Genomic DNA, 27,021 nt, shown 5'->3' with positions numbered 1-27,021 from the left:
TGGGTCTACCGCCGGTCGCTTACGACGGCGGAGACGGACGCTCCGCGACTCCGCCGGAAGAACGCCAGGGCTCTTCGGCTTGCCATCGAGCAGTCCGAGCGGGAGGCGTTGGAGAAGGCGAAGGAGGCGGCTCGGCTGGCCAAGCTCAGGCGCCACCTCATCATCGTCGACTCCTCCTCCCACGACCACGGCTCCTCCAACGATGAATTGGACGATCCTCCACCAGCCATCGAAGGGTATAGCTATGCCGGCGACCAGAAGGGAAAGGTCCGGCCCGGAAGTGGTGAAGTTGATTTTAAGTTCACGTTTTAGATGTAGTAAAAAGTTGTCCGTCATTTATGTGAACTTTGGTGGATCTTTTGGTGAACTATTGTGCAATTTCTATGTCAGGAGCTGATCTACGTACTTTCATCGACGTTGCATGCTATAGTATGTATATAAGGGTTCGGATATGAGAGACACAGATGTAGACGACGCAATTTGAGGAGTGCCCGGTCACTGTCCGCGGGTGCGTCTGCGGGCATTTGAGGGCCTAGTTTTGCTAAGTCTGGCTATAGATGCTCCAGACATTCTTATATTTCTTTACGGAGGGAGTACTTCCTTTGTAAACAATAGATGAACTTGACACAAGTATCTAAAACGTCCTATATTAGTTTATAGAGAGAGTATATATATCTTTTTCGAGAATCCAACAGTTAACTGAAAAGTGCTGCAAGAAGGCAAGAAATTTGAAGAACGAGTCAGAAGCATGTCGCGGGAACACCCGCTCAATCACCATCTTGTTGCAAGTAGTCCAAAGAGTCCACGTCATAGCCGCGAAGATGAGCTAGAATAGTGATCGCTTACGGCCAACCTGAGTGGCCCTAACCTGCAGAAACTCTGCAAGGTCAAGGGCCTCCCACTCCGGTCCTAGAGCCTCACGAACAAAGCACCAAAGCGCCTACGCTGCTACGCACGAGAAAAAAAATATGCATTCTCGTTTCCGGGACATGGCACAAAGGGCAAAGGCCATTGCCCGGACCCTGGCGTTTCAGCACCTCGGTCTCCGAAGGTAGACGATCTCGGAGAAGCTGCCATAAGAAAATTTTAATCTTCAAGGGCATCGGCGCCTTCCACAATGGGGATAGCCACTGTAGAACCGGCAATCGGCATAGTGCCTGATAGGCCGAACTAACGGAGAATTCACTCGAAGGATAAAGGCTCCAAGAAACAGAATCAGGGGCCTGGGACAGAGGAAGAGGGACTACTTCCCTCATTTCTGTCCATTCCCGTACCTCATCTGGTCCGAATGAGCGGCGGAACGCAATGTTCCATCCCTCATCCAAAGAAGCCGTCGAAACAAGGATGGCCGGGTCGTCACAAATCGCAAAGAGCCTCAGGAACTGTAGGCGAAGAGGCTCATCCTCAAACCAAGGGTCCAACCAAAACTGGGTCCCAGACCCATTGCCAACCGAGAAACGCAAACCCAGCCTAATCTCTTCTTTTATGGCCTGAATAGATTTCCAGAACTAGGACCCGACCGAGAGAGAGCAAGCCAAGAGGGGTTGACCCTGCAAGTACTTGGCCTCAATCAGTTGCAGCCACAAACCCCCATCTCCCCTCAAGATCCGCCAAACCCAACGCAGCATCAGTGCAACTTTCATCCGGCGAGACGCAGGGATGCCCAGGCCACCTCGGTCCTTCGGCAAGCAGATGTCAGCCCACTTCACCATATGGTACTTGGGCCGACCATCCCCTGCCTTCCAGAAGAACCTAGCCAGCTCCTTGTCAAAGGAGCTTTGCACACCTTTGGGTAAGATGTACATCCCCGTCATATAGATGGGGAGACTGGCAAGGTTAGAGCTAATGAGGACAGTTTTGCTACCTTTATAAGTGAACCGACCGCACCAGGGCTCCGCACGGGATGCTACTCGTCCCACAAGCAGATCATACGCACTCACCAAAATCCTAGACTCAGCCAGGGGCATCCCCAAGTAAGATATGGGGAACGAAGCCAACCTACAGTTGAGGTTATCTACGATCCGAAGCTGCTCAGCCTCCGAGTAGCCAAGGACCACCACCTTGCTCTTATCAAAGTTAATCTTAAGTCCAGACATTTCCTCAAAGCAGAGAAAAAGGAACTTAAGATTAACAATGTCCGAGTCCGAGCCTTCCACCATAATCATGGAGTCATCCGCATACTGCAAGTGAGTAACCCCTCCATCCGGGATGAGGTGACTCACTTCACCCTTAAGGTGGCCGGCCAACTTGGCCTTATCAAAGATGCCCAGATACGTCCATTTTGCATCATGCTTTTATATCGATATTTATTGCATTATGGGTTGTTATTGCACGCTATGTCACAATACTTATGCCTATTCTCTCTTACTTTACAAGGTTTACATAAGGAGGGAGAATGCCGGTAGCTGGAATTCTGGGCTGGAAAAGGAGCAAATATTAGAGACCTATTCTGCACAACTCCAAAAGTCATGAAACTCCACGAAAGTCATGTTTGGAAATAATAAAAAATATTGAGCGGAAGAAGTTCACCATAGGGGGACCCACCTCGCCACGAGGGTGGGGGGCGCGCCCTACCCCCCCAGGGCGCGCCCCCTATCTCGTGGGCCCCCTGTTGACTCTCCGATGGCCATCTTTTGCTATATGAGGTCTTTCATCGAGGAAAAAATCAGAAGCAACCTTTCGGGACGAAACTCCGCCGCCACGAGGCGGAACCTTGGCAGAACCAATCTAGGGCTCCAGCAGAGCTGTTCTGCCGGGGACACTTCCCTCCGGGAGGGGGAAATCATCGCCATCGTCATCACCAACGCTCCTCTCATTGGGAGAGGGCAATCTCCATCAACATCTTCACCAGCACCATCTCATCTCAAAACCCTAGTCCATCTCTTGTATCCAATTCTTGTCTCCAAGTCCGGGATTGGTACTAGTAGGTTGCTAGTAGTGTTGATTACTCCTTGTAGTTGATGCTAGTTGGTTTATTTGGTGAAAGATCATATGTTCAGATCCTTTATGCATATTAATACCCCTCTGATTATGAACATGAATATGCTTTGTGAGTAGTTACGTTTGTTCCTGAGGACATGGGAGAAGTCTTGCTATTAGTAGTCATGTGAATTTGTTATTCGTTTGATATTTTGATGAGATGTATGTTGTCCAGCCTCTAGTGGTGTTATGTGAACGTCGACTGCATAAAACTTCACCATTATTTGGGCCTAGAGGAAGGCATTGGGAAGTAATAAGTAGATGATGGGTTGCTAGAGTGACAGAAGCTTAAACCCTAGTTTATGCGTTGCTTCGTAAGGGGCTGATTTGGATCCATATGTTTCATGCTATGGTTAGGTTTACCTTAATACTTTTGTTTAGTTGCGGATGCTTGCAATAGAGGTTAATCATAAGTGGGATGCTTGTTCAAGTAAGAACAGCACCCAAGCACCGGTCCACCAACATATCAAATTATCAAAGTACCGAACGCGAATCATATGAACGTGATGAAAACTAGCTTGACGATATTTCCATGTGTCCTCGGGAGTGCTTTTCCTTATATAAGAGTTTGTCCACGCTTGTCCTTTGCTACAAAAAGGATTAGGCCACATTGCTGCACTTTATTTACTTTTGTTACTTGTTGCTTGTTACAAATTATCTTATCACAAAACTATCTGTTACCACTTATTTCAGTACTTGCAGAGAATCCCTTGCTGAAAACCGCTTATCATTTCCTTCTGCTCCTCGTTGGGTTCGACACTCTTACTTACCGAAAGGACTATGATAGATCCCCTATACTTGTGGGTCATCACCCACAAGGGCATCAACTGCGAGGTTGAAAAGCAAGGGGGAGACAGGGTCCCCTTGCTTTACCCTCCTGGAAGCCCGGAAATGGGGGCCCACCTTGCCATTGATGTTGATCGCCGTGTTCCCAGATCTAACCAATTGCATGATCCAGGAGCACCACCTCTCATCAAATCCTCATCGCTTCATCACAAACCTCAAAAAGGACCAGTCCAGACGGTCATGTGCCTTTTGGAAGTCCAGTTTGAGGAAGACCCCCTTAAGCCCCTTCGACGCCACCTCGTGGACAATCTCGTGAAGGGCAATAATTCCGTCATGGATTCGCTCGCCCTTCAAGAACGAGGATTGGAGGGGGTGAGCAATTCGCACTGCCACCGGGGATAAACGGGTTGCGCAAACCTTCGCAAAGATTCGCTCCAACACGTTGATCACCGTGATGGGGCGGAACTGCCGGATATCCGTCGCCCCAACTACTTTGGGGATCAGGGATATGACACCATAATTAATCCTAGCCATGTCCAAGGTTCCAATATAGAACTCATGAAACATGGGCATAATGACCGGACGTAGGATCTCCCAGAATTTCTGGAAAAAGACTACCGGGAGGCCATCCGGTCCCGGGGCCGAGCAAGCTTTCATAGACGCAATCGCCCGACCAACCTCCTCAGGGGAGAATGGGAGAGTAAGATCCGCATTTTCCGCATCGGAGACCTGGTCAGCAAGCGGCCAGAAGTCAACGTGGAGAGAGACACCTCCGCGCGGCTCCGCCGAAAAAAGCTCTTTATAAAAGGAGTAAATATGGGTGGAGATGTCATCTGGGTTCTCCGGAAGAACATCCCCATCCCAGAGGAGCGGGGTGGCACATTTCCGCCTGCGGCCATTAGCAATCACCTGAAATAGGCCATGTTCGCATCCCCCTTAAGGAGCCAGTTTTGGCCCCCTCGACGTTGCCAAAACAACTCCTCACTCTTGTAAATGTCCATGAGCATGGCCTCAAGGGCATATCTCCTAAGCTAGTCATCAGGAGACAGGCCCTACCCGTCTGCAAGGCCATCCAACACCTTAATCTGATCCAGCAGGGCCCCTTTATGGGCCCGGAGATCAGCACCAAGGTTCGCCCCCCAGCCCTTCATGGCCTGACGGGACAATTTAGCACGGTGATGCCAGACATCCACGACACAAAACACCCGAGGCGGTGACGCGACCGCCTCTAGCCAACGGTCGCAAACCATCTCAAAGAAACCCGGTTGCTCCAGCCAAAACATCTCCAAGCGGAAGCGACGGGTTCTAGGGGGGGCTCATCCCCGACGAGAAAAGCAGGGGGGTATGGTCGGAGCCAATCTGAGTGGCCGCTTTAAGAGAGCACAGTGGGAACATCACTTCCCACTGGGCCGACACAAAGACCCGATCCAAGACACTACGGATGGGGTCCGCCTGCTTATTCATCCATGTGAACCTAGCCCCTACGCGGGCTATCTCACGGAGCGCCAGGTCCGCAATGCAATCGTTGAATAGACGCATGCGGACCCGATCAACATTAGGCGAGCTTTTATCAGAAGCCCACCAAATGAGGTTGAAGTCCCCGGCCACCACCTCCGGAGTGGTGCACCTCTCCACCTTATTTTTTAGCTCAGTAAGGAAGGCGGCTGAGCGCCCATGATCTGCAAGACCATAGATGAAAATCACCTCCCAACTGAAGTGGACTCATTGGTCTATGAAAGACATGCTCAGGAAGAATCCCCCTCGGTCCATATCCTCAACCGAGAAGGCATCCTCCCTGACCCCGAGCGAAATGCCACCAGATTGGCCCGTAGTAGGCAACCACTTCCAGGCAAACTGGTGGCGAGAGAGCCCTTGGAGCTCAAGCATACTAAAGTCCTGGCATATCATCCCCTGAAGGCTCACGATGTCAATCTGCTCTTGTCACAAATACTCGATGAGCTGTCTCCGCCGGCCAGTGAGGCCGAAGCCCCTAATGTACCAACATAGGAGCTTCATTTAATAACCTCAGAGGAATCCCTAGGCCCCGCAAGCGTGGCCGAGCTAGCCCGCCCGTCAATCGCGGGTCGGGGGGAGCCTTCACCGGCTGGCCACGCCTCCCCCGCGTAGGGGGGGGGGCAACGGATGCCTCCGGTCCGAGGAAGGCGGGCCTGGAACTAGACTCACACACCTCTAGTCGGTGTTCAGTGGGATTGAGACGCATGGGAGGACGTCCTCGCAGCATCCTCACCGAGGGGGGAGCTGCCAGGGGTGTCGCCAACATGGTCTCCAACTGGGGCACTGCACCATCCCTGTTCTCTCTATGACCAGGGTATGTGTGCGCCGGAGTGCTGGACTCGGCCCGGACAGCATAAGCGCGGGCTTCAGCCAACGCCCTGTCAAGCCGCTCCTTGGCGCAGATAGCAGAGATCTGCTCAAGGATGGGCCCCTTCTTACCACAGAACACAATGCCACTATCGGAAGCCACCTCAGCCAGATGGGACAACGGAACGGAACCAAGCAAAGAAAAACAAGAACCAGAACAGGACGGATCAGGGGGAGCGGGGGGGGGGGGGGGGGGGGGGGGGGTACCTGAGGACAAGTCGCGAGCAGCCGCCCACATGGCGGCCTTCTCCTGGATCATCGGAACACAGCCGTCCAGTAGGGCCCGGGACTGGCTGAGTAAGGGCGGGGGAGGCTCCATGTCCGGGGACCCCAAGGTTGGGGAAGGTGGGGACCTCGGCGAACGCGAGTAGCAAACCACCCCAGGTGAGCGGGGCGACAACAAAGGGTGCACCTCCATCCCCACACTCACCACGTCCTCCTCCACGACCTCCAAGTCAGCCACCAAGGGTGCGACAGGAAGAGGGGTGGCCATGACCAAAGACCCACTCCCTGACGCCACCTGGGAAGCCGTCCCTGCAGGGCAGGAGGACCCACCACCAGTAGAGACCGGGCTACGTCGCCCAGCTGATGGAGCCGGAGGAACCTCATCATCCTCACTGGAAGAGCTCCCCCCAGACGCGGTCCCACCCCCACCATGCCCATCATCCAGGTGAGGCATAGCGGCAGCGGGGGCCGGCCCAAGCATATCCTCGGGAACCGGAGACTCAAGCTCGAAGGTGAGGCGCTTCCCCTTCCCCGTAGCACCGAAGTAGAATACCATGGACAACCCATCAATCTCAGCCGGAGTGGGGCAGAGGATCTCAATGCGTGCGGGGCCATCATCCTCGAAGGACGCCAGGTCGGCGGTCACCAGCTTGCCCACCGGCTCAGAGATTGCCTTGAGGATCTAGGCAAGCTTGCCACCCCTCGGCGATGCCCTGCCACCTCGGGGCAAGCCGTAGACAAGGACCCACACCTTCTCCATAGGAGGCACAGGATTAGGTTCCGCATCCGCGGCCCGAACGGAGATCATGAGCTTGTTGATGGGGCAACGGATGAAGTCGTGGGAGCACACACGGAGCAGCTCCGCGGAGGGGAAGGGGACCGAGAAGACAAGAGGCGTCGTCTCGGTCACCTCCCAAGTGAAGTCGGAGCCGCGGAAGTCACCGATGTAAGCGGCAAGCTTGGCCTGGATGAGGTCAGCCGAGATCACCACCCCAGCAGGCAGGTCTTGCTCGGGGGCGAGAGTGACCATTGCCAAGTGTGGCCACACCGCCTCCTCCTCAATCTCAGCATCCACGTAGTAGAAGCCACCCCCTTCGGTCCCATACCCGAGGTAGGCAAGGGTCGTGGGGCATGGGGGGGGGGGGGGGGGGGGTGGCTCACACTCGGAGCGGAAGTGCCCCGCGTAGCCATAGTTGAGGCACATCGAGCTATTCTTACGAAGTGAGAACAGAAAGCAAAATCATGCATGGCTCCTGATTAAGAAACAAAGCAGAGTGATGAATGAGTACTGTAGTACTTTTCTTGGATATAATTGCATCTCATGTATTCAAAATTCGGCAGTACATATATGCTGTGTTAAGCTTCGGGAATTTTCTTATCTTTGGAGAATGTCTCGTGTAACTCAAAAGAATTCTTACTGTGCTTTGGCAGGTTCTAGCTAAGTTCATCACATGTTGTAGAGATGAACTGAATTATCACTCAATGATTTATATATTTTTTACCAGTATATCTTGTCTCTTGGTGACTACTGGTCGTGTTACACATACGTTTCTGCCTTTCTTATTCGTTTTTGGAAAGAATAGGCGATTGGTAGCAACTCATGGCCAACAATCTAGCTAGCACCGTTGTTTATGGCTGTCTCTGAAATCCTTAGTAGTAGGACAGCAAGAGACGATGATGGCTTGGGAATTCAACGCCTGCTTTCTCGTCACGACTTCTTTCAGCTAAGTTAGGCTCCTACTTAGGGCATCTCCAAAGCGGACCCGCAAATCGCCTGCATCCATCCAGACGACGTTGTCTGGACCGCGGAAGTCATCCAACTCTGACCCGTATCGGTCCGCGGAGCGGTCCGAATGCGATTTCTCCCGCAAATTGGAGACAAGCGTGGGGGGCTTTGCAGGAGGCGGGACTGATCTCACCCGTTTCTGACCTCCCTGGCCCACCCAAACCCTTCCTCCCACGCCAGCTGCCCACATTCATGCCGTTGTAGAGCGGCCGCTCCCCATTGAAGAGTGGATGGAACCTTTCACTGTCGTTGGCATTGAAGCGGCTCGCCGGCCGAGCGCATCGATGCGGCGCCTCTTCAGTGTCTGCGCCTATTCAATGCCAGAGACGCGTGACTGGACGAGACGGATATCTACCACCACCGTTTAATGCCCCGTCCATCCATATGCCGCCATTAAACAGGCCGCCGGCCAAGAAACCCACTTCGGCGTCCCGCCTTGACGCCTGGCCGCACTGGAATCCGCTATTTAAGGGCGGTCACACCCGGCTATCTCTACAACACAACACACCCGCTCCACGTCCTCGTCATTTCCTCCACATCTGCCATGACCACCAGCACGAAAACACTGTGGGACAGTCAGCCGCCGGAGATGAAGCATGCGGTGGCCGCCATTGCCGCCGGCTGGCAGAGCCACCGTGCTAGGAGGATCGAGGCCACCTTGCTCGAGGTCTCCGACGACGAGGATGGCACCACGATGGAGACAGGCTCCGACGACTCTGCCTCGACTTCTGTGCACGCCGGCTTCAGCACGGAGCAGGCGCAAGCGCACTTCAACGCAGCTACGGCGGAGATGCAGCCTGCCCCGACGCCTTTATCAGGGTTCCAGCAGGCACAGGAGGAACAACGGTACAACATGTTCCTCCTGGAGTAGCACCGGTTGGCGGAGGGTTAGATTTACGGCGAGCACGCGAGCGAGGAGGCCATGGCGGCCATAGCCGCGGCGAACCCAAATTTCGTCGCGGAGCAGTGTGCCATCTACGATGTCGTTTGCGCCCAAGCTGCCACTTGCCAGGAAGCAGCGGCCGCGGAGGCGCAGTTGCAGGCGATCGCAGAGGAGAACAACGCCAGCTGCGCCTCCTACGCGCCGCCGACGAACCAACAACCGGCCCGATGGCATGACGATAGCGCCGGCGCCACCATTTCCCTCGTGGACCTCATGTCCCCCCACGACGGACAAGGAGCGGACTCCTCCGAGGATGAGTACGCCACGGGAGGCGGCGGGGCCTGGTGTCTCATGTGGGTCGGTCCGTCTCTCGTGTTCTACTCTTCATCACCGGAGACCGCACCTTCACTTCATCGGTCTTATCGCCGGTGCTCATGGAAACGGCGGATGGAGGACGACACGGGCTTGGACGCCGGGCACTGCCACCGTAGGATGGGTTTAGGGGCCGGTCTTTGTTTTGTTCTAGATGTTCGAAATGTAATGAAATCAGCCGTGTTTGTATAAAATCCATCGTGTTTGTATGAAATCCAGCCATATTTGCATGAATTTTATCTATTTTGTTGAGAAAGAGTTTGAAATATATGCGGACAGCATTGGATGTCGTTCCTCCTGTCCGGCGGACGTATGCGGGAGGAAATTTGCATGTTACCGTTGGAGATGCCCTTATACAGGATATTTAGCTGCAAGCAGCATAATAGTTGAATTGAAGATTTGTCAACAGTCACCGAAGATTTGTCCTCTGCTCCTAAGACAAGGTTCCATATATATATATATATATATGTACATACTCCTAAGAGAATTACTTGCATGGAACAACAAATAATTTACTACTACCTGGAATGACAAAGGGCATACCTGGGAATATTGAATTCCACAAGTAACAATTTGTAGACTTATTATCCCACATAAATGACAAAGCAGCATACCTGGCGATATTGGTGTGTCGGATGTTACACGGCAATCAACAACGTACACGGGCTGGCAGACAATACAGAAAGCACCAGTAACCTATAACCACTTGAGCTTGGATTTTTGTTCTTCAGCTTGTGCGGTGAAGATGCTTCTTGGTTGCACAGGGTTCGAATTCAACAAGTTGCAGCCACAGGCTCATTTTCCTTCAGACACAGGGCTCCCAACAAGATTTGAGGTAAGGATTTGTGTGAACCACAGTTCAACACCGAAACCTTTTTGTTTACCACCACCGTTGGGTAGATTTCAAGCATGGAATTTTTTCCCACGATTTTTCTTCGTGTCGCATGACCAGTTATCATGAGTCCTTGAGCTAAACCTTTTTGTTCTATGTACCAGCTGAAAAGTGAAAAGGGAAACATTGGTGCTGTTGAGAATAGCTTAAGACAGGGAAACATGGCGACACTGAAGAAGAAAAACAGGCAGCCCAGCAGCAGCTGCTAAAGGAAGGAATAAAGGAGCAGATGCAAAACAGTGGTCTCAAGCAAGCTTACGTCGTTTCATTTTACCTGTACATATTGGGTAATCCTGTGCTTGGTTTGAGGTCGTTTCTGAATTTATGTTTGTACTCCTTCCATATCTTAATATAATACCTGCAACTCCCTTGTGTGGTTAAAAAAAAATGATGTCTTCGTTGTCGCGGTCAACTTCCAACGCCCCCTCAAAGAGGGCGATGGCGACAACAAGGACCTTGATTTTAAGAATCCGTCCAGATAATGTTGAGAACAGCTCCTTTTATCACCCACTATCTTTTTTTTTGCCAGGTTTATCGCCCACTATCATTCCCAAAACAATGGGAAGACACTCGTGGAACGACATGACAACAAGAGGAAAGTTAATATCCTGTCATCTTTGCTTTTCTCGTAGCAACACACAAACCACTTTCCTAGTACCAAACAACCAGTAAAGTGCACTCCAACTGTGCACATGAGATCCAATGCCTTGACTACTCCTTCCCTTGCCGCCGCCGCCCTGACCTAGCCTCCCCGCCACCGCCGGCCCGCCCCGCTCCCCTCACGCGGCGCGCCCGCGCGCGCCCGGGGGTTCCCTGCGGCCGCGGCCCTCGGCCCCGCCTCCCTCCCCTTCCCCCGCCGTCGCCGGCGAGCTCCGTTGGGCAAAGCCCGGGGGGCGCGGCGGCGGCAAGGCCCTCCTTCCCCGTCCGCTTGTGGGCGCCGGCGCGGGGCCGCTCCTTCGAGCGGCGGTGCTGGACGTCCGCGGGATCCAGCGGCGCGGTGGCGGTTTCGCGGGGCGGCGGCACTCCGGCGTCCCTCGTTCTACGCGCGGGGCGGCTGCGGTGCTCCCGTCTCGAGAGGTGGCGCGCGACCGGTCTCTTGCCGGATCCGGCCGGATCTGGCTTTGGGGGTCGGCCGGCGGCGACTGGCTCCGGTGGTGCGTGCCCGGCGGCTCCGGCGCTTGGAGCTCTCCGGGTGATGCGGGTAGGGCAACGGCTGGGCGTGGCCGCTGCTCCGGCCGTGGGCGGCGGCAGGGGTAGGTCTCGGGTGGCCTACCGGTGTTGTGGCGGCTTCACGGTGGCTCGATCGATTTGCCCGCGGCAACGGCCGGCTTTTCTGGCGTCGGTTTGTCTGCGTTCGAGCCTTCTCGACCTTCACCCCATCTCCTCGTCGCCCGGGCGCTACCCCCATCAATGGGTTGGTCCTCTCCTAGCTGCGGTCCACCGCTCGTCTCGCGCCCGATGCCGCAGGACCGAGCTCGTCTCGCGCATGATGCAGCAGGACCGAGCTCGTCTCGCGCACGGTGCAGCAGGACTGACCTCGTCCCCCTCTCGGTGCTGCTGGACCGAGCTCGTCTCGCGCTTGGGGCAGCAGGATGGGTCAGTGGATGCCAGTTCTGGCCAACCTATTGGGTCTCGACACTGGGGATTGCCCAGGGGCACGAAAGGTGGGACCTTTCCGCTCGTTACTTTCGTTGGGGTGCGGCGGGTCTCGGGTGAGGTGGTGTCGAGGTCTTGGATGCTGGGGCGGCGGCCCTGGTGGTGGTTGCGCGGTGCTCTTGGGCAGAGCCCGTGCCTTGGTGCTGCCCGGTCACCATGGTCGTGTGGGCGGCGTGGTTGCCGGGGTGTGGCGTTCGATGGCGGTGAATATTGGCCGAGGTGAAAACCTGCTCTATCTTCGGACGGACCGGCGGCGGCAAAGATCGTTCCCTTCTTGAAGGCGTCGTCGCGGCTCTCATTGCCCGTCATGCGGCTCCGGGGGAAACTCTGATCCTTGGATCGGGCGGTGGCGGCGCTCCGGCGTCGTACCCTTTCTGAAGGCGCCGCCTTGGAGCGTATGGTTCGTCGTATGCCTATGTATCCTGTTTTGGGTGTGTGCGTGTGTTGCGGTGGCGTAGCGTGTGTTTGTACTGAATGCTTGTGGTTTGATGCTTTATATATAAGCGGGGCGAAAGCCTTTTTCGATAACTGTGGACATGAGCATTTTATTTGGTCCCTGCAATGCAACGTCAAAATATTACTTGGCTGTATGGGAACTCTCAGAGGAAAAGAGATCCAGCATTTTGCCTGCATGTAGAAGGATCTCTGTTAGCTACAAGTGACAAGTTAAGCATGCAAAAGATTTAGGGCAAGAAGACGTTATAAATACTTCCGTCTCCTTTGACTCTCAGGCGGGATATATATGATAACCAACAATAAAACAAAAGTTGGGAAGTGTCCAAGGATGCTATTCCCACGTATATCTCTCTTCTAAGTCCTTCAGAAAAAGGATCATAGCCCTATGCTGTATTTCTGTGTCCTTCAGAAAAAAGAGCATCGCATGCAGGTAACAAATACTGAGGAATGAAACGTCATAGTTGGGTTTACGTGGAATTTTAGCAGATCAAGTACCCACTTGAGCTTGGAATTTTTCTTCAGTTTGTGTGGTCAAGATGCTGCTTGCTTGCTTGTACTATTGCTTTGAATTCCACAAGTTGCAGCCACAGGACATCCAACAAGACTTGTTTAACCTAGGTTAGGTTAGGTGCCTGCCTACTTCTCTCTGCAGCAAATTCAGCAGCTAACACGGTAATCTGAACAATCGTCTGAGTTGAGAGAACGGCTGCCTTTATCACTTTCTATTAGAGGTTGATCAGACAAGGTTGTCATCCTGTGCTTGCTTTCTCCAGCACGTCTATATATATACTGATGATATATAAGAGAAGTGGACGTCAATTCGACCTAAAAAATCAATCATAATTCAACTAAGCTAGTGCGATGACGGACATGCTAATAACAGTATGTACAACATCATGGATCGCGGCTCCCATTATCACCCACCATTGCCTTCTCAGATGTTCGACGGAATATTGAATGTCCCTTGACTTGTGGATTTGCACCTTTGTGATTGCTAATAAATTACAAAGGGCCATACCTGGAAGTATTGGCGTGTCCGATGTTACACGGCAATCAACAGCATACATGGGACGGCAGTCGCACAGAAAGCTCCAGCGACCCACTTGTATGGTCATACAGCGTCACTCCATCATTTTCCTCGGACACCTGACTTCCAGCAAGACTTGGGGTTTAGCTTTCATATTAACCACAATTCAACAATGAAACCATTATTTTTACCACCATCACAGAATTGCCCCACAGTTTGTCGTTGTGTTGTGCCACCAGCCACGAATCCTTGAGCTAAATCTTTTGTTCGGTGTACCAGCTGAAAAGCGAAAAGGGGAATTAACATTGGTACTGTGGCGAATAGCTTAACTGAAGCAGTTATAGGTTACTTGATCCTTATTTTTTTTTGCGAAATATAGGTTACATGATCAAATAAACAATAGATACTATCAAACCAACCACAGTGTTAACTCAAGTCTATTATCAGTGCATAAGTTATGAGTATGCGTACGCTGTGGCCCGCAGGCACCCTTATATTCCTGCCTTCAATTGCTATCTAGGAATAATTACTGTGTCAATCTTCCACAGGCACAAGGAAAGAACAAAGAGGAATAGATGGTGACACTGAAAAAGGAAAAACTGTCTGCCCAGCAGCAGCTGCCAAAGGGAAAGAAAAAGGGGCAGAGATGGCGACACAACAGAAGACACTCTAGTTAAATACTCATCAATAGTTTGCACAGAATCGCATCCCCCAACCAATCACAGCATGCAAACACTAGGCAGTAAAATGCCATCTTGCTCAACACCTTTGCTGTACCTCTACTACCTGTTGCTAGTGCCATGCTTTCAACTCTTGGAAGAAGCACATGCGGCGCGCCATGGAGGGATCTCACTGAGGTCTCAACACATGGCCCTCCTCCACTGGAAATCTACACTTGGAAGCCCACCGCTGCAGATGAGCACTTGGCGGGAAAACACCAGTCCGTGCAACTGGACAGGCATCAAGTGTACGGCAGTTCGCCACGGCCGCCGCATGCCCTGGGTGGTGACCAACATCACGCTGCCGGATGCTGGCATCCGTGGCCAACTTGGTGAGCTCAACTTTTTGGCTCTTCCATTCCTCGCATGTATCGACCTCAGTAACAACAGTCTCCATGGTGCACTGCCCGGTAGTATCAACTCCCTGTCAGCACTTTCAATAGTTGACCTTACCTACAACAAGCTCACTGGGAAAATTCCTTATGAGATTGGTGACCTACAAAGTCTCAGACATCTTGGTCTCTCATTTAATAGACTCACAGGGCATATCCCAGCGTCTCTAGGCAACCTAACGATGTTAACTGATCTCCTCATTCACCAAAACATGGTATCAGGTCCCATTCCTGAGGAGATTGGGAGGCTTGTCAACCTACAAATTCTACAGCTAAGCAACAACACCTTAACCGGCATGATACCAAAAACCCTTGGAAATCTGTCCCAACTAAATACTTTGTTGCTCTATGGTAATCAACTTTCGGGGCCTATACCCCAAGAACTAGGCAGGCTAGTCCATTTGCAAAGTCTTCAGCTTCATTCAAATGCTTTTTTAGGTCCAATTCCAATCTCCATAACCAATCTCACTAAGATGAAAACACTCTTTCTCTACAGAAATCAAATCACGGGTCCAATACCTTTAGAATTGGGCATCTTGTTGAATCTCCAAGCATTAGACTTGTGCAACAACCAAATATCTGGCTCTATTCCTGGCAGCTTAGGAAATATTACTAAGCTAGTACTACTATCCCTATTTGGAAATCAGATAACAGGTTCCATTCCCCAAGAGATTGGCAATCTGATGAACCTCGAATATTTAAAATTGTATCAGAACCAAATTTCTGGATCAATACCAAAAACTTTTGGGATGTTGCAAAGCCTGAAAGAACTGCAAATCTTTAGTAACAAATTATCAGGTCCTCTTCCTAAAGAATTTGGAGAACTCATAAACCTTTTTGTACTTGGGATGTCTAGGAACTCACTTTCAGGACCTTTACCCGCAAATATATGTTCAGGTGGCAGACTTCAGCGTTTCTCTGTCGCTTCTAATATGTTCAATGGCCCCATACCAAGGAGTTTGAAGACATGTACAAGTTTGGTTCGAATTAACCTTGAGAGGAACCAACTAATAGGAGACATATCTCATCATTTTGGTGTGTATCCACAACTGACAAAGATGCGCTTGACATCGAATAGACTCTCTGGGAGGATCTCACCAAATCTAGGTGCATGTACCCAACTAATAGAACTAAATCTAGCAAACAATATGATCACAGGTTCCATATCTCCAATCCTTTCTAACTTGTCCAACCTAGTAGAGCTAAGACTCGATTCTAATCATCTCAGTGGTGAGATTCCGCCCGAAATCTGCACTTTAACTAATCTATATAGCCTGAACTTATCGTCGAACCAATTATCTGGATCCATACCTAAACAGATAGAAAAGCTGAGCAATCTAGGATATTTTGATATATCTGGGAATAGACTGAGTGGATTAATACCTGAGGAACTAGGGGCCTGCATGAAACTACTATCCTTGAAGATCAACAACAACATCTTCCGCGGGATTTTGCCTGGTGCGATTGGAAATTTAGCAGGCCTGCAGATCATGCTAGATGTGAGCAACAATAACCTTAGCGGTGTGTTGCCGCAGCAACTTGGGAAGTTGGAGATGCTAGAATTTCTGAATTTATCCCATAATCAGTTCAGCGGCAGCATTTCCTCCTCTGTTGCAAGCATGGCGAGCCTTTCAACACTTGATGTGTCCTACAACGACATGGAAGGATCAGTCCCAATAGCATGGCTACTCCAGAATGCTTCGGCAAGTTGGTTTCTTCCAAATAAAGATTTGTGTGGTAACCTCTCTGGCCTGCCACCTTGTTATTCAACTCCAGTTGCTGGTCACCACGAACAGAAGATACTAGGTTGGCTTTTGCCAATTGCTCTTGTGGTAGGTTTCGGCATTGTTGCTGCAATTGCTGTCATAATAATGCTTAGTTGTAACAAGAGAAAACCACAAGATGGTGCCACTGCTGAAGCAAGGGACCTATTCTCTGTTTGGAATTTTGATGGAAGATTAACATTTGACAACATTGTAAGGGCAACAGAAGATTTCCATGATAAGTACATCATAGGAACAGGAGGATACGGCAAAGTCTTTAAGGCACAACTCCAAGATGGTCAGCTAGTTGCTGTGAAGAAGCTTCATCAGACCGAAGAGGAGTTGGACAATGAAAGAAGATTTCACAGTGAAATGGTAATCTTATCACAAATCCGACAACGAAGCATTGTCAAAATGTATGGATTCTGCTCCCATCCCGCATATAAATTTCTCGTATATGACTACATTCAACACGGTAGCCTCCACAGTACACTGGAGAATGATGAGCTAGCAAAGGAATTGGATTGGCAGAGGAGAATTATTGTCGCGACTGATGTGGCTCAAGCAATATCTTATTTGCACCAAGAATGCAGTCCACCTATAATCCATCGAGATATCACGAGCAACAACATATTGCTTGATAAAACCTTCAAGGCTTTTGTCTCGGATTTCGGCACAGCAAGGATTCTTAAGCCTGATTCATCAAACTGGAGTGGACTAGCAGGGACGTATGGATACATAGCTCCTGGTATGTACTAGTATATCATTCCTTGTCACGTCTGAAGCATTTATCTCTATCTATTTGTTCCTAACTCTAATGTCTTGATTATGTGCAGAACTCTCGTACACATCTGTTGTCACGGAGAAATGTGATGTCTATAGCTTTGGTGTGGTTGTGCTAGAACTAGTAATGGGGAAGCATCCAAGGGATCTATTAGACGGTAGTTTGTCAAGCGGGGAACAAGCTATGCTGGTGAAAGATATTCTAGACCAACGGCCGACAACACCAACAATAACAGAAGAGAATAGCTTAACTCTGCTCCTCGAGCTAGCCTTTTCTTGCTTGGAATCTTCTCCACAAGCAAGGCCAACCATGCGGGAGGCATGCCAAACACTCATCCAGCGACCCTCTTCTAGTTCCTGCCCCGTGCTTTTCAGCGCACTTACATTACAGCAAGGGAGTGATGCATGTTGATATATGATCTGAATTCTAGTAAAAAGCCAGGGTCCATCGTAGCGGAAGCCGATTTTTAGGTTTATATTTTGCCTCGAGTCACTCATATACCATCTATATATGTTGAAGTCTGTAATCATCCCGTGTCATCTCGTAGGTTTTACTTCTAGCAAAAATAATAACCGGTCCATGCAGCGTGAGCCTGTTCACGACATGGCCGGATCAGTAGTTGCATGCTATTACAATCGCCTCGTGGGATGGCATGAGTACCGGCTGTAGCGGCTTAGAACTTGAGGCATGGTCAAGGGACCGGGGATGGCATGTCCGTGAAGCTTGGTCATGGCACAAGATTAGGATCTTTATGTTAGCTATTAGTTGAGCTAATGAGCTGTTTAAATAAAGAGGAGAACAAAGCAGAAAAGCTGCAACAGTTTACACAGCACAAATATCCACTGATTCTTCTCCCTCCCTATGCCTCGGGATGAGTTCATGACTCGTTGTAAGTGGTCGATGCGTAAACAAGAACAAATAAATATAAACACACAAAGCTAGGTGCATAAAAAAGGAAAAATACCATAGGACTAAGCAAAAGAACTTACGTGGGGCTGTATGGCAAGAGTATGAAATCCTTATCCTTATGAGCGAGCATTGTATCCAGGAGTATGTAATCCTAGTCCTTCAGATGGAACGACAAATAATTTACTACTACACTAAATTTCAAACATTGATTGGCAAGATTGAAATGGAACAAAGATACAACCTTCTTTTTTCTTCACGCCTAATAAAAACTTAAAGATGAGATGATATGATATGCAAAGTCCCAGGTGACAGATAACAGTGAGAGCAAAGCTACTGCAATCATAGACATGAAGAGATTGGTATGAACATATCCCATAATCTTTTTACCAGAAAAGTAGGTACCGATTCACCTAGAAATTCAACTCACCTAGTGTAAGCACAGACATACTAAGAACAAGATGTACAACCACATAGAGAACAGCTCCATTTACCATTCTTCAACGACTGGCAGTGATATATGAAGAAAAATACAATGAATTTGTCCATGCACAAACAAAGCATTGCAGGCAGTCCTAGTTCATCCTCCTGCACAAGAATTATGAAAGCGGGTATGGATTCAGATGAAATTATCTTCAATCCTGACAATCTTCATCATACCTTTCAGCTCTTTATTGGCGGCCTTCATTGGCTCATTGCAGCCATCTGTTGAATGAAAGACATTTCAACATAAATCTGGGAGCTAGGTATCAGAATCTACCAACTAAGAACTTGATAGGAAACTAAGGCAACATACAATATGTTGAGCATCATTTATTCTCTCTGATGCGAAAGAAACTTGATCAAGAAGTTGTACAGTATGTCACACTGCCTTCCATACCAGTAGAGAAAGCATGTGGAGTATAGAGATTAGAGCATTAGAACTAGACAAATAGGCTGCTGCCACAGAAAAGAATGATTAAATGCTACAGGATAACCGACTACATTAATTTAACTAAGGCCAGGAGCATGGAGCAACAATAGCATCCGCAATTCTGTCTTGTCCATGTCAAGAACTTGCTAGCCTTCCATATCAGCAGTTTCTATAACAAATAACCTAAGCAGATAAGAACACAACCTTTACCTAACAAGAAATTCTGAAACTGTACAAAATGACCTATTGTAAAGATAAGAAGAGAAAATAATCCAAAGGTGTATGAAAGCACTTGGGCTAGATTCAGGATTCAGCAAGCCGGGTGTCAGTCTCCTTGCCGGCGAGAGGGGGAGAAGAAAATGTCGATGCGGTGTGTTGTGGCCTTCTAGGCATTTCATCGAATAGGTAGTGTGCGGTGGCCTCCCTCCAAATTTGTGAGTCTTGTCCCTGAAATTAATCGATGCTCAAACCATGAAATTAAATCAGCAGCAGGCACCGAAGTCTCGTCATCCATGGCCATGGCGTCAATCACCAGAAGTTGTAGGATCCATTAGATTGGGAGAGCACAAGGCAGCACCTACTAACGAACATGAGGCACGGTGAGCACTGGGAATCGAGGGAGTTGCACGGTGGTGGGGCTTCGCGACGGGGAGGAGGACGGTTGGCGCGGCTTGGAGTTGAAGACAAGGGCGAGGACGCCGACGGGGACGCGTCGGTGGCCGGAGCACGGAGGCCGGCGGTGGGACTGGAGTACCTGCCTGCCATGGCCAGACCCTGGCCCAAAAAGAAATATTGCTCACTCATGTGGCCGCAGCCCAATTTCTTCTGTCATCACTTGTCGCTTGTGGCGCTAAAAAAAACCTTGTCGCTTGTGTTTTTTATTTCATCGTGTGGTTTAGAAATTCATCCTTATCTCAAAATTGTTTATCATGGAGTATTTAAGAACTATTTGCTGTGTATCTAGAAATTGTTCATTGTACAAAAAAACTCATGGTGTTTCTAGAAAAATGTTAACAGGCTGACGTGGGCAGGCTGGTCGGGCGGATACCTCATGCACATAAATCTTCCCGACTGGCGGCCGAATTAACTGTTGGGCAGGCTGTAAAAGCTCATTATGAATAGGAGCAGGCTGGACAGGGACGAGTTGATCAGCACCGTTCGGGCGGCTTTGGAAAGCCACCTTCCCTGCCATGGCTCCACCCGGTGCTGGAGCTTGCCTACCGTGGGCCGCAGCTCGGCCACTGTGAGCCTCGAGTCACTAATGGGTATCCCCAGGTAAGTCGTGGGGAAACTCCCGAGCGGGCAATTGAGCCGGTCCGCGATGCTCTGGCGATCGGAGTCGGAGTAGCCCAGAACCATCACAGAGCTCTTATCAAAGTTAATCTTGAGGGCAGACATCTGCTGGAAGCAGAGAAGGAGAAACTTCAGGTTCGTGATGTCGCTCGCCGATCCTTCCACCATGATAATGGTGTCGTCCGCATATTGTAGGAGGGACAAGCCGGTCCCTCCTACTAAGTGTGGGACTATGCCTTTGATGTGTCCCGCAGCTTTTGCTTTGTCTAAGATGGCCGCCAGGGCATCTACCACAACGTTGAACAGGAACGGAGAGAATGGATCGCCCTGGCGCACCCCACAGAAGGTGGGGAAGAATGGGCCAATCTTGCCATTGATATTCACTGCGGTTCTGCCCGAGCAGACCATCTGCATCACCCGGGTCACCCATCGCTCGTCAAAGCCTTTCCGGAGCAGGCATTCCCGCAGGAAGTGCCAGCTGACCGTGTCATAGGCCTTGTGGAAATCTAGTTTCAAGAAGACTGCCTTGAGGTGCTTGGAATGCACCTCGTGTAGAGCTTCGTGAAACACTAGGACTGCGTCCAGGATATAACGGCCCTGGATGAAAGCCGCTGATCCGGGTGGATGATCCGGTCTGCAATTGGGGCCACCCTATTGGCGTACCCCTTTGCGAGGATGCGAAAGATGACATTGATCACCGTGATTGGGCGAAATTGGCGGATGTCTGAGGCACCCGAAACTTTGGGAATGAGCGTGATTATTCCAAAGTTGAGTCTGGTGAGGTCAATGGACCCAACGTAGAATTCTTCAAATAGAGCCATGACCTCTGGTTTAATGGACTCCCAGAAAGTTTGGAAGAACTTTACTGGGAGGCCATCGGGGCCGGGGGCCGAGGACGAGTTCATGCCCTTAATGGCCGCCCATACTTCAGCTTCAAAGAACGGTGCCGTTAGAGCAATGTTATCCTCCTCTGAAACACAGTATCGGGGCGGCCAAATATCGTGGGCAAGGGCTAATCCTCCCCGAGGGGAGGCAGAGAATAGGTCTCTGTAGAAGCCATCAACATGGGCCCGGATGGCCTCCGGCTGTTGTAGCAAGGTATCTCCCTCCCAGAGCAGGGGGATGGTGTTACAGCGTCGGCGGCCGTTGGCGATTGCCTGAAAGTAAGCTGTATTGGCGTCCCCCTTCAGGACCCAATTCTGCGTACCTTGGAGGCGCCAGAATGCCTCCTCGTCCGTGTAGATGATTGTGAGTTGATCTTCCAAGTCGTATCTAAGCATCCATTCCTCAGTCGAGAGGCCCGCGGCATCTGCCCGAAGGTCTAGTGCCTGGATGCCCTCAAGAAGAGTTCTCTTCCGCTCGCGGAGGTCGCGGCCTAAGTTAGCACCCCACCCTTTCATGAATTGGCGCGACCGTTTAGCACAGAAATGCCAGGAGTCGACGGCCGAGAGGGAACGATGGGGTGTCTCCCGAGCCTCCCGCCACCGAGCGGCAACCGCAACAGCGAACCCGGGCTGATTCAGCCAGAATGTCTCGAAACGAAAGCGGGGTGGTTGGGGGGTCGCTCGTTCTCAGAGGAGAGAAGTAGAGGAACATGGTCGGAACCGATCCTAGTAATCGCGCGCAGCGACGCGAGGGGGCACCGCAAGTCCCATTCCGGGGAGACAAAGACCCGGTCTAGGACCGACCGAGTCGGGTCGGCCTGGCGGTTAGTCCAGGTGAATCTGGCGCCGACCCTATCAATTTCCCGGAGCCCCATGTCCGCGATGCAGTCGTTAAACATTTGCATCCGGGGAAAGTTGACCAAATTATTGCTTTTATCCTCCTCGGACCGGATGAGGTTAAAGTCTCCACCCAGCACTACCGAAAGCTGGGCGGCAAAGACTTTCGCTCGGATCTCAGGGAGGAAGGTCTCTGAGCGGCTATGGTCCGCCGGTCCGTAAACGGCAATGACCTCCCATTTGAAGTTGAGGGCCCGCTCGAAGATTTCCATGCTGACGAAGAACTCACCACGGTCCATGCTACCAACCTCAAAGGTGGCATCCTTAACACCTAGAAGGATACCACCCGAGTGGCCTATGCTCCCACTAGAAGGGAGCCAGTGCCAAGCAAATAAGTCTGAACTCAAATGTTCAAGTTCAGACGGCGAAAACTCCATACGCATCGTTTCTTGAATGGCCACAATGTCTATTCGCTCGCTTCGCATGTACTCGATGAGTTGGCGTCGTCGGCCGTCTTGACCGAAGCCGCGGATGTTCCAGAATAGTGTCCGCATCATGAAGCCATTGAGGGGCTGCTTGACCCCAATATTCGGGATGCGCTCTGAGCACGGAGGACGGCGGTGCGAGACCGAGTGCGGCCCCGGACCTCCGCCAGAACAACCGCTGCACGGGAAGAGGAATCCCGCGTAGCCACGATGGAGGAGACGTAGGTATCCTGGAGGCGAGAACGGGTCTCGGCAAGACACCCGTCCAGGATTTCACGGGCACGGATCGCCTCGATCTGGACTAGCGGGGGGCCAACCTCCCCCTGGAAGATGATGGCCGAATCTGTTGCCACCTTAGCAAGGTGGCCTAACGGAGCGGACTCTAGAGCGGGAAATGAGCATGTAGCGGAGGTTACGGGGATGGACGGGGTACCTGGCTCGAGGTTCCGGGCAGTGGCCCGGAGCTCCGCCCGCTCAAGGATGGGCAGAGCTGGGCTGCCCTCCGGTCTGGCCGCCTCGATCCTGGCGCTGCGACGAGAGGACGTCACTGGTGTCGAGGTCGACCTGCCTCGCCTGGAGTACGCCGCGGTCCGAGGGGGGAGGGGGGTAGCCACCAGGGTGGTCACCGCCGCCGTCGCCCCGTCGGGCACCGGGCCGTAGGCCGAGAGCTGAGTCGGTGAAGCGGAGAGCTCGGGCAGGACCGAAGAAGCTGCAGGTGGAGGCGGCGGGGCATCGTCAACATGGCACACACCCGACACCAGCGGGTCCAGGCGCACCGGGGTGACCAGGGCGGGGAGGGTCGGTGTCTGCTCCATACCCATCCCCGGCCCAGCCGAAGCCTCTGCCACCGAGGGCAGGGAAGGGGCGGCCGGAGGAGCCGGGTCTGGGAGGGGCCCGAAATCATCCGGGTCGACCCGGGTTGTTGCGGTATGCAGGCCCGTAGCCGGCCGGACCGTGACCGACCCCATCCCAGCCGCGGGCGCCTCCAGCGTGAGGGGCTCAGGTGAGCTGATGGCGGTGGCGATGACGGCTGGAGCGCCGAGCGGGACTCCGGGGGAGCGTGGAGACGACGCCGGGAACACCTGGAGGCTGGCGTCTGAGTAGTCGCTGCCGTCTGCTGGCTGCGAAGGAGCCACGGTGTGGGAGCGGTTGGTCCCCGCGCCACCCCTCGTGGCAGGAGCGGCAGCCGGGGGGTGGGGCGGGCTATCCTCGGAATCGTCGTCATCCTGCGAATGGCCGGCGAGGCCGCAGTTGAAGCACTTCTGGAGGTCTTGTGGTTGGTTCGTGGAGTGGGCGAGGTTGGGGGTGGCGGTTGCCGGGTCACGAGCCGGAGCCAACGGAGGGGCTGCGCCATTACCACGACCCAAACCCCGCTTCTTCTTCCTCTTGGCCCCCTGCCGGCCACGGCCAGCCCCATTAGCATTGGGAGGGAAGGCCGGCTCGTCACGGGGTGGCTGGTACCGGCGACTTGGGGCAGTAGGTGCGGGCTGGGAGAGCTGCTGGATGGGGCGGGGCGGAGAGCGCGAGCAGCCCGAGCAGGCAGGGGAGCGATCGTCTTGACGCCTCGTCGGAGAGGGAGAGCGACGCCGCTGGTTTCGCCAGTCCGCCCCAGGCGCGGGCGAGCGGGACCGAGATCGACCCCGGCGATCAGCCCGTCCAGGCGAACGGCATGGTGGCGAGCGGGTGTCAATGCGGGGGGCGAGCGATGGTCAGCTCGAGGGGGGGATCGACGGCCATCGCGCGAAGACAAGTGCCGGCGCAGGTCGTCTTCTCGGCGGAGTGCCTCAGGCGATGGGCGCATGGCCTCGCGGCGGTCTTCGGCGCGTCTCTTGGGGCGAGTCCCCTCGTCACCCCAGTCCCGCGGCATGGGGGCGGGTTCGGAGGGAGCGGCCTGCTGCGAGAGCGATACGAGCGCCAAGGGGAGTTGGGTGGCGGCAGGGAGGAAGGGGGCGCGTGGATAAGGGTTGCCGCTGTGTTGCGCCTCGGTGGAGAGGATGGGGGTCTGGGGAAACCAGCTGGAGGCCAGATCGATCTGACTGGCGGGCCGAGCAGCCCAGGAGTGGATCGGGGCAGAGAGGCCCAGCCCAACATCGGGGCGGCCCATGTGCCAATCGCTGGGCCCATTCGAGGCCGGTCCAGCTGGGGACGGCCCGTCTGGGGTTGGTCCAGCCGGCGAGGCGACACGGGGGCAGCGAGGGTTTTCCCTCCCGCCGGCGCCGCGGCTGGTACCGGCGTCCGGGACGGGGCGAGCGCAGGTCGAGGCTGCCGGGGAGCGAGGCGGGGTGAGTAGCTGAGCTTGGAAGACCCAAAAGATGCAATGAATGGCCTAAAAGGCGAGCGGCGCACGAGAATGGGGCGAGCCGAAGCAGCCGACGGGCGGTCCGGCGATGCGACGGTCAGAAGGGAGGGCGCCAGAGGGGTGGAGGAGCGCCACGAGACCCGGGTACTCCCCTGGTCCGACCGCCCAGCGACGCCCCACACCGGTGCGCGTCGGCGGCGAGCGGTTCGGGAGCCAAGGGGAGCCCTTTGGCTAGGCGTCGGCGGGGAGACCGCCACAGAGCGCCGGTGCGACCGCGGGAGGGAGCTCGATCCACCCCAGCATGGGGGGAGAGCGCAGTCCCTACGGGTCGACGCCAGCCGAGCTGGGGGTTTCCGGCGCACCACCGGCCGTCCGGCAGCCACGTCGTCTTCCTCCGCAAGGTCAGCCCAGCGCAGCTGCCCGCCCGGCTCGGGGGACGCTGGGACTGCAGCGAGCGTCAGGGGGGGCGATGGCAGGGAGGCTGGCGGCGCGGCAGCGAGCGCAGCGGGCGGAGAGGACGCAGGGGGGGAGGTCCGGCAGCGAGGCCGCCTGCGGTCGGGGACCAAGCAGCAAGTCGCCCTCCGAGTCGCGGGAGCCCATCTCTCTCAGCAAGGTTATATCATGTAGTTCCGATTTATTGTTCACTGGAATCAAAGTAAAGTGCCTTGGACAAATCAGAAACAATCATAATGATCATGTGGTCGATGCTTAAACGAGAAAAAATGAATGTAAACACAAAGCTAGATACATAACAAAGGAGAATTACCATGTGACTAAGCAAAAGGACTTACGGAGGGTTGTATGGCAGGAGTAGGAGGTCCTTATCCTTATGATGGAGCATTGTATCCAGGAGTAAGTAGTCCTTGTCCTTAGGATGGAACAACAAACAATTTACTGCTACACTTAATTTCAAGCATTGGCTGGCGAAATTGACATGGGAACAAAGATACAACCTTCTTTTTCTTCATCCTAATACAAAAACTTAGCAAAAGGAAGAAATGAGACGAGATGATATGAAAAGCCCCATGTGACAGACAACACGAGAGCTAGCAATCTCCATAATTTCACCTCAAAATTCAACTCAGCTAATGCTCACAGACATGCAGGATGTACAACTGTATAGACAACAGCTCCCATCATCACTCGCTACTATTCGAAATATTGGGAAGAGATATTCCAATCATTTAACAAATTGCATCAGTATATCAGGAAAGAAGCAATGAATTTGTCCATGCATAAACAAAGTGTCGACTATTTACAATGAGATCAAACCTATAATGTAGTCAGCCAGCACCATCTATGCCTCAACCCAGCCAGGGGACGATGATGGTAAAGGCACTGTGGAATGGATACCATATATCTGTGTTGCGTTGGAGTGCTGCCTGAAACTAAACCATCAGGATTGGGAAATCAATGCTTGCTTTCTCGTGATGACTTCTTTCAGCTAGGTCTGGAATTTACTCAAAACAATGGGAAGACACTCCAGAAGTCTGGAGCGAAGCTACGGCGAGCCGAGGAGCAGGTGGAAAGAGAGAAAGCAAGAAGTTAATGCCTTGTCATCCTTTTTTTTTTTGGTACCAACACATGAAGCACATATAGTACCAGCTGAAACTTGTCGTGCTTTATCTTCGTCTCATGCGTACAAGTGTTTACTGCCGTTCTGCTACCTTGTACTGTACATCTCTATGCACTCTGACTCTATGAGCTACAGAAGTATGGAAACAATAGTAATAATTTGCACACTTATCAGAAGGGGTATACCTGGGAATCTTGGCAATCAATACGTACAGAAAGCACAAGTAGTAGAAGTTTGCCGAATCAACCCACTTGAGATTGGAACTTTCCTTCAGTCAGTGTGGTAATGATGCTGCTTGGTTCTGTAGGCTTTGACTTCCAAAAAGACCTTGGGTCCAAGATCTGTATTGACTATAATTCAACACAGGAACCTTTATTTGTTTAGAATCAATAGAACTCTAGCGCTAGGAAGATCCCTTGGCCTATATATATGTACCAGCTGAAAAAGCGAATAAGGAAAGCATTACTACAAATTACAGTAACTGAAGCAGTTGCAAGTTACATGGTCAGATAAACAAGAAATGCTATGAAAACTCTACTGCATTGTTAACTAATAAAGTCCATCCACTGCAGTATAGTTGTAGATGGGGGAGAATTCGGGAAGTATGATCGAGTAGGCGTATTCCTCGATAACCTTCCATCCCTGCCTTCAATTTCTTTCAAAAAAATTCCACAGGCATTGAAGAAAAACAGGCAGCCCAGCAGACACTGAAGAACAGTCATCCAG

The 27,021-nt window shown here is 52.2% G+C and overlaps 1 protein-coding gene across 1 annotated transcript; it reads left to right on the top strand.

Annotated features, from left to right (window-relative positions):
- The first annotated feature begins 14,158 nt into the window (after positions 1 to 14,158).
- Positions 14,159 to 18,034, top strand: LOC125541578 (MDIS1-interacting receptor like kinase 2-like). The gene is made up of 2 exons (XM_048704952.1): positions 14,159 to 17,066; positions 17,155 to 18,034. Exons 1-2 carry the CDS (start codon positions 14,171 to 14,173, stop codon positions 17,511 to 17,513), a joined length of 3,255 nt encoding a protein of 1,084 aa, XP_048560909.1. The 5' UTR covers positions 14,159 to 14,170; the 3' UTR covers positions 17,514 to 18,034.
- Positions 18,035 to 27,021: the final 8,987 nt, after the last annotated feature.

The sequence above is a fragment of the Triticum urartu genome, chromosome 1, assembly GCF_003073215.2.
Source record: "Triticum urartu cultivar G1812 chromosome 1, Tu2.1, whole genome shotgun sequence".
NCBI lineage: Eukaryota > Viridiplantae > Streptophyta > Magnoliopsida > Poales > Poaceae > Triticum > Triticum urartu.
This window is presented reverse-complemented; position numbering and strand designations above follow the sequence as displayed.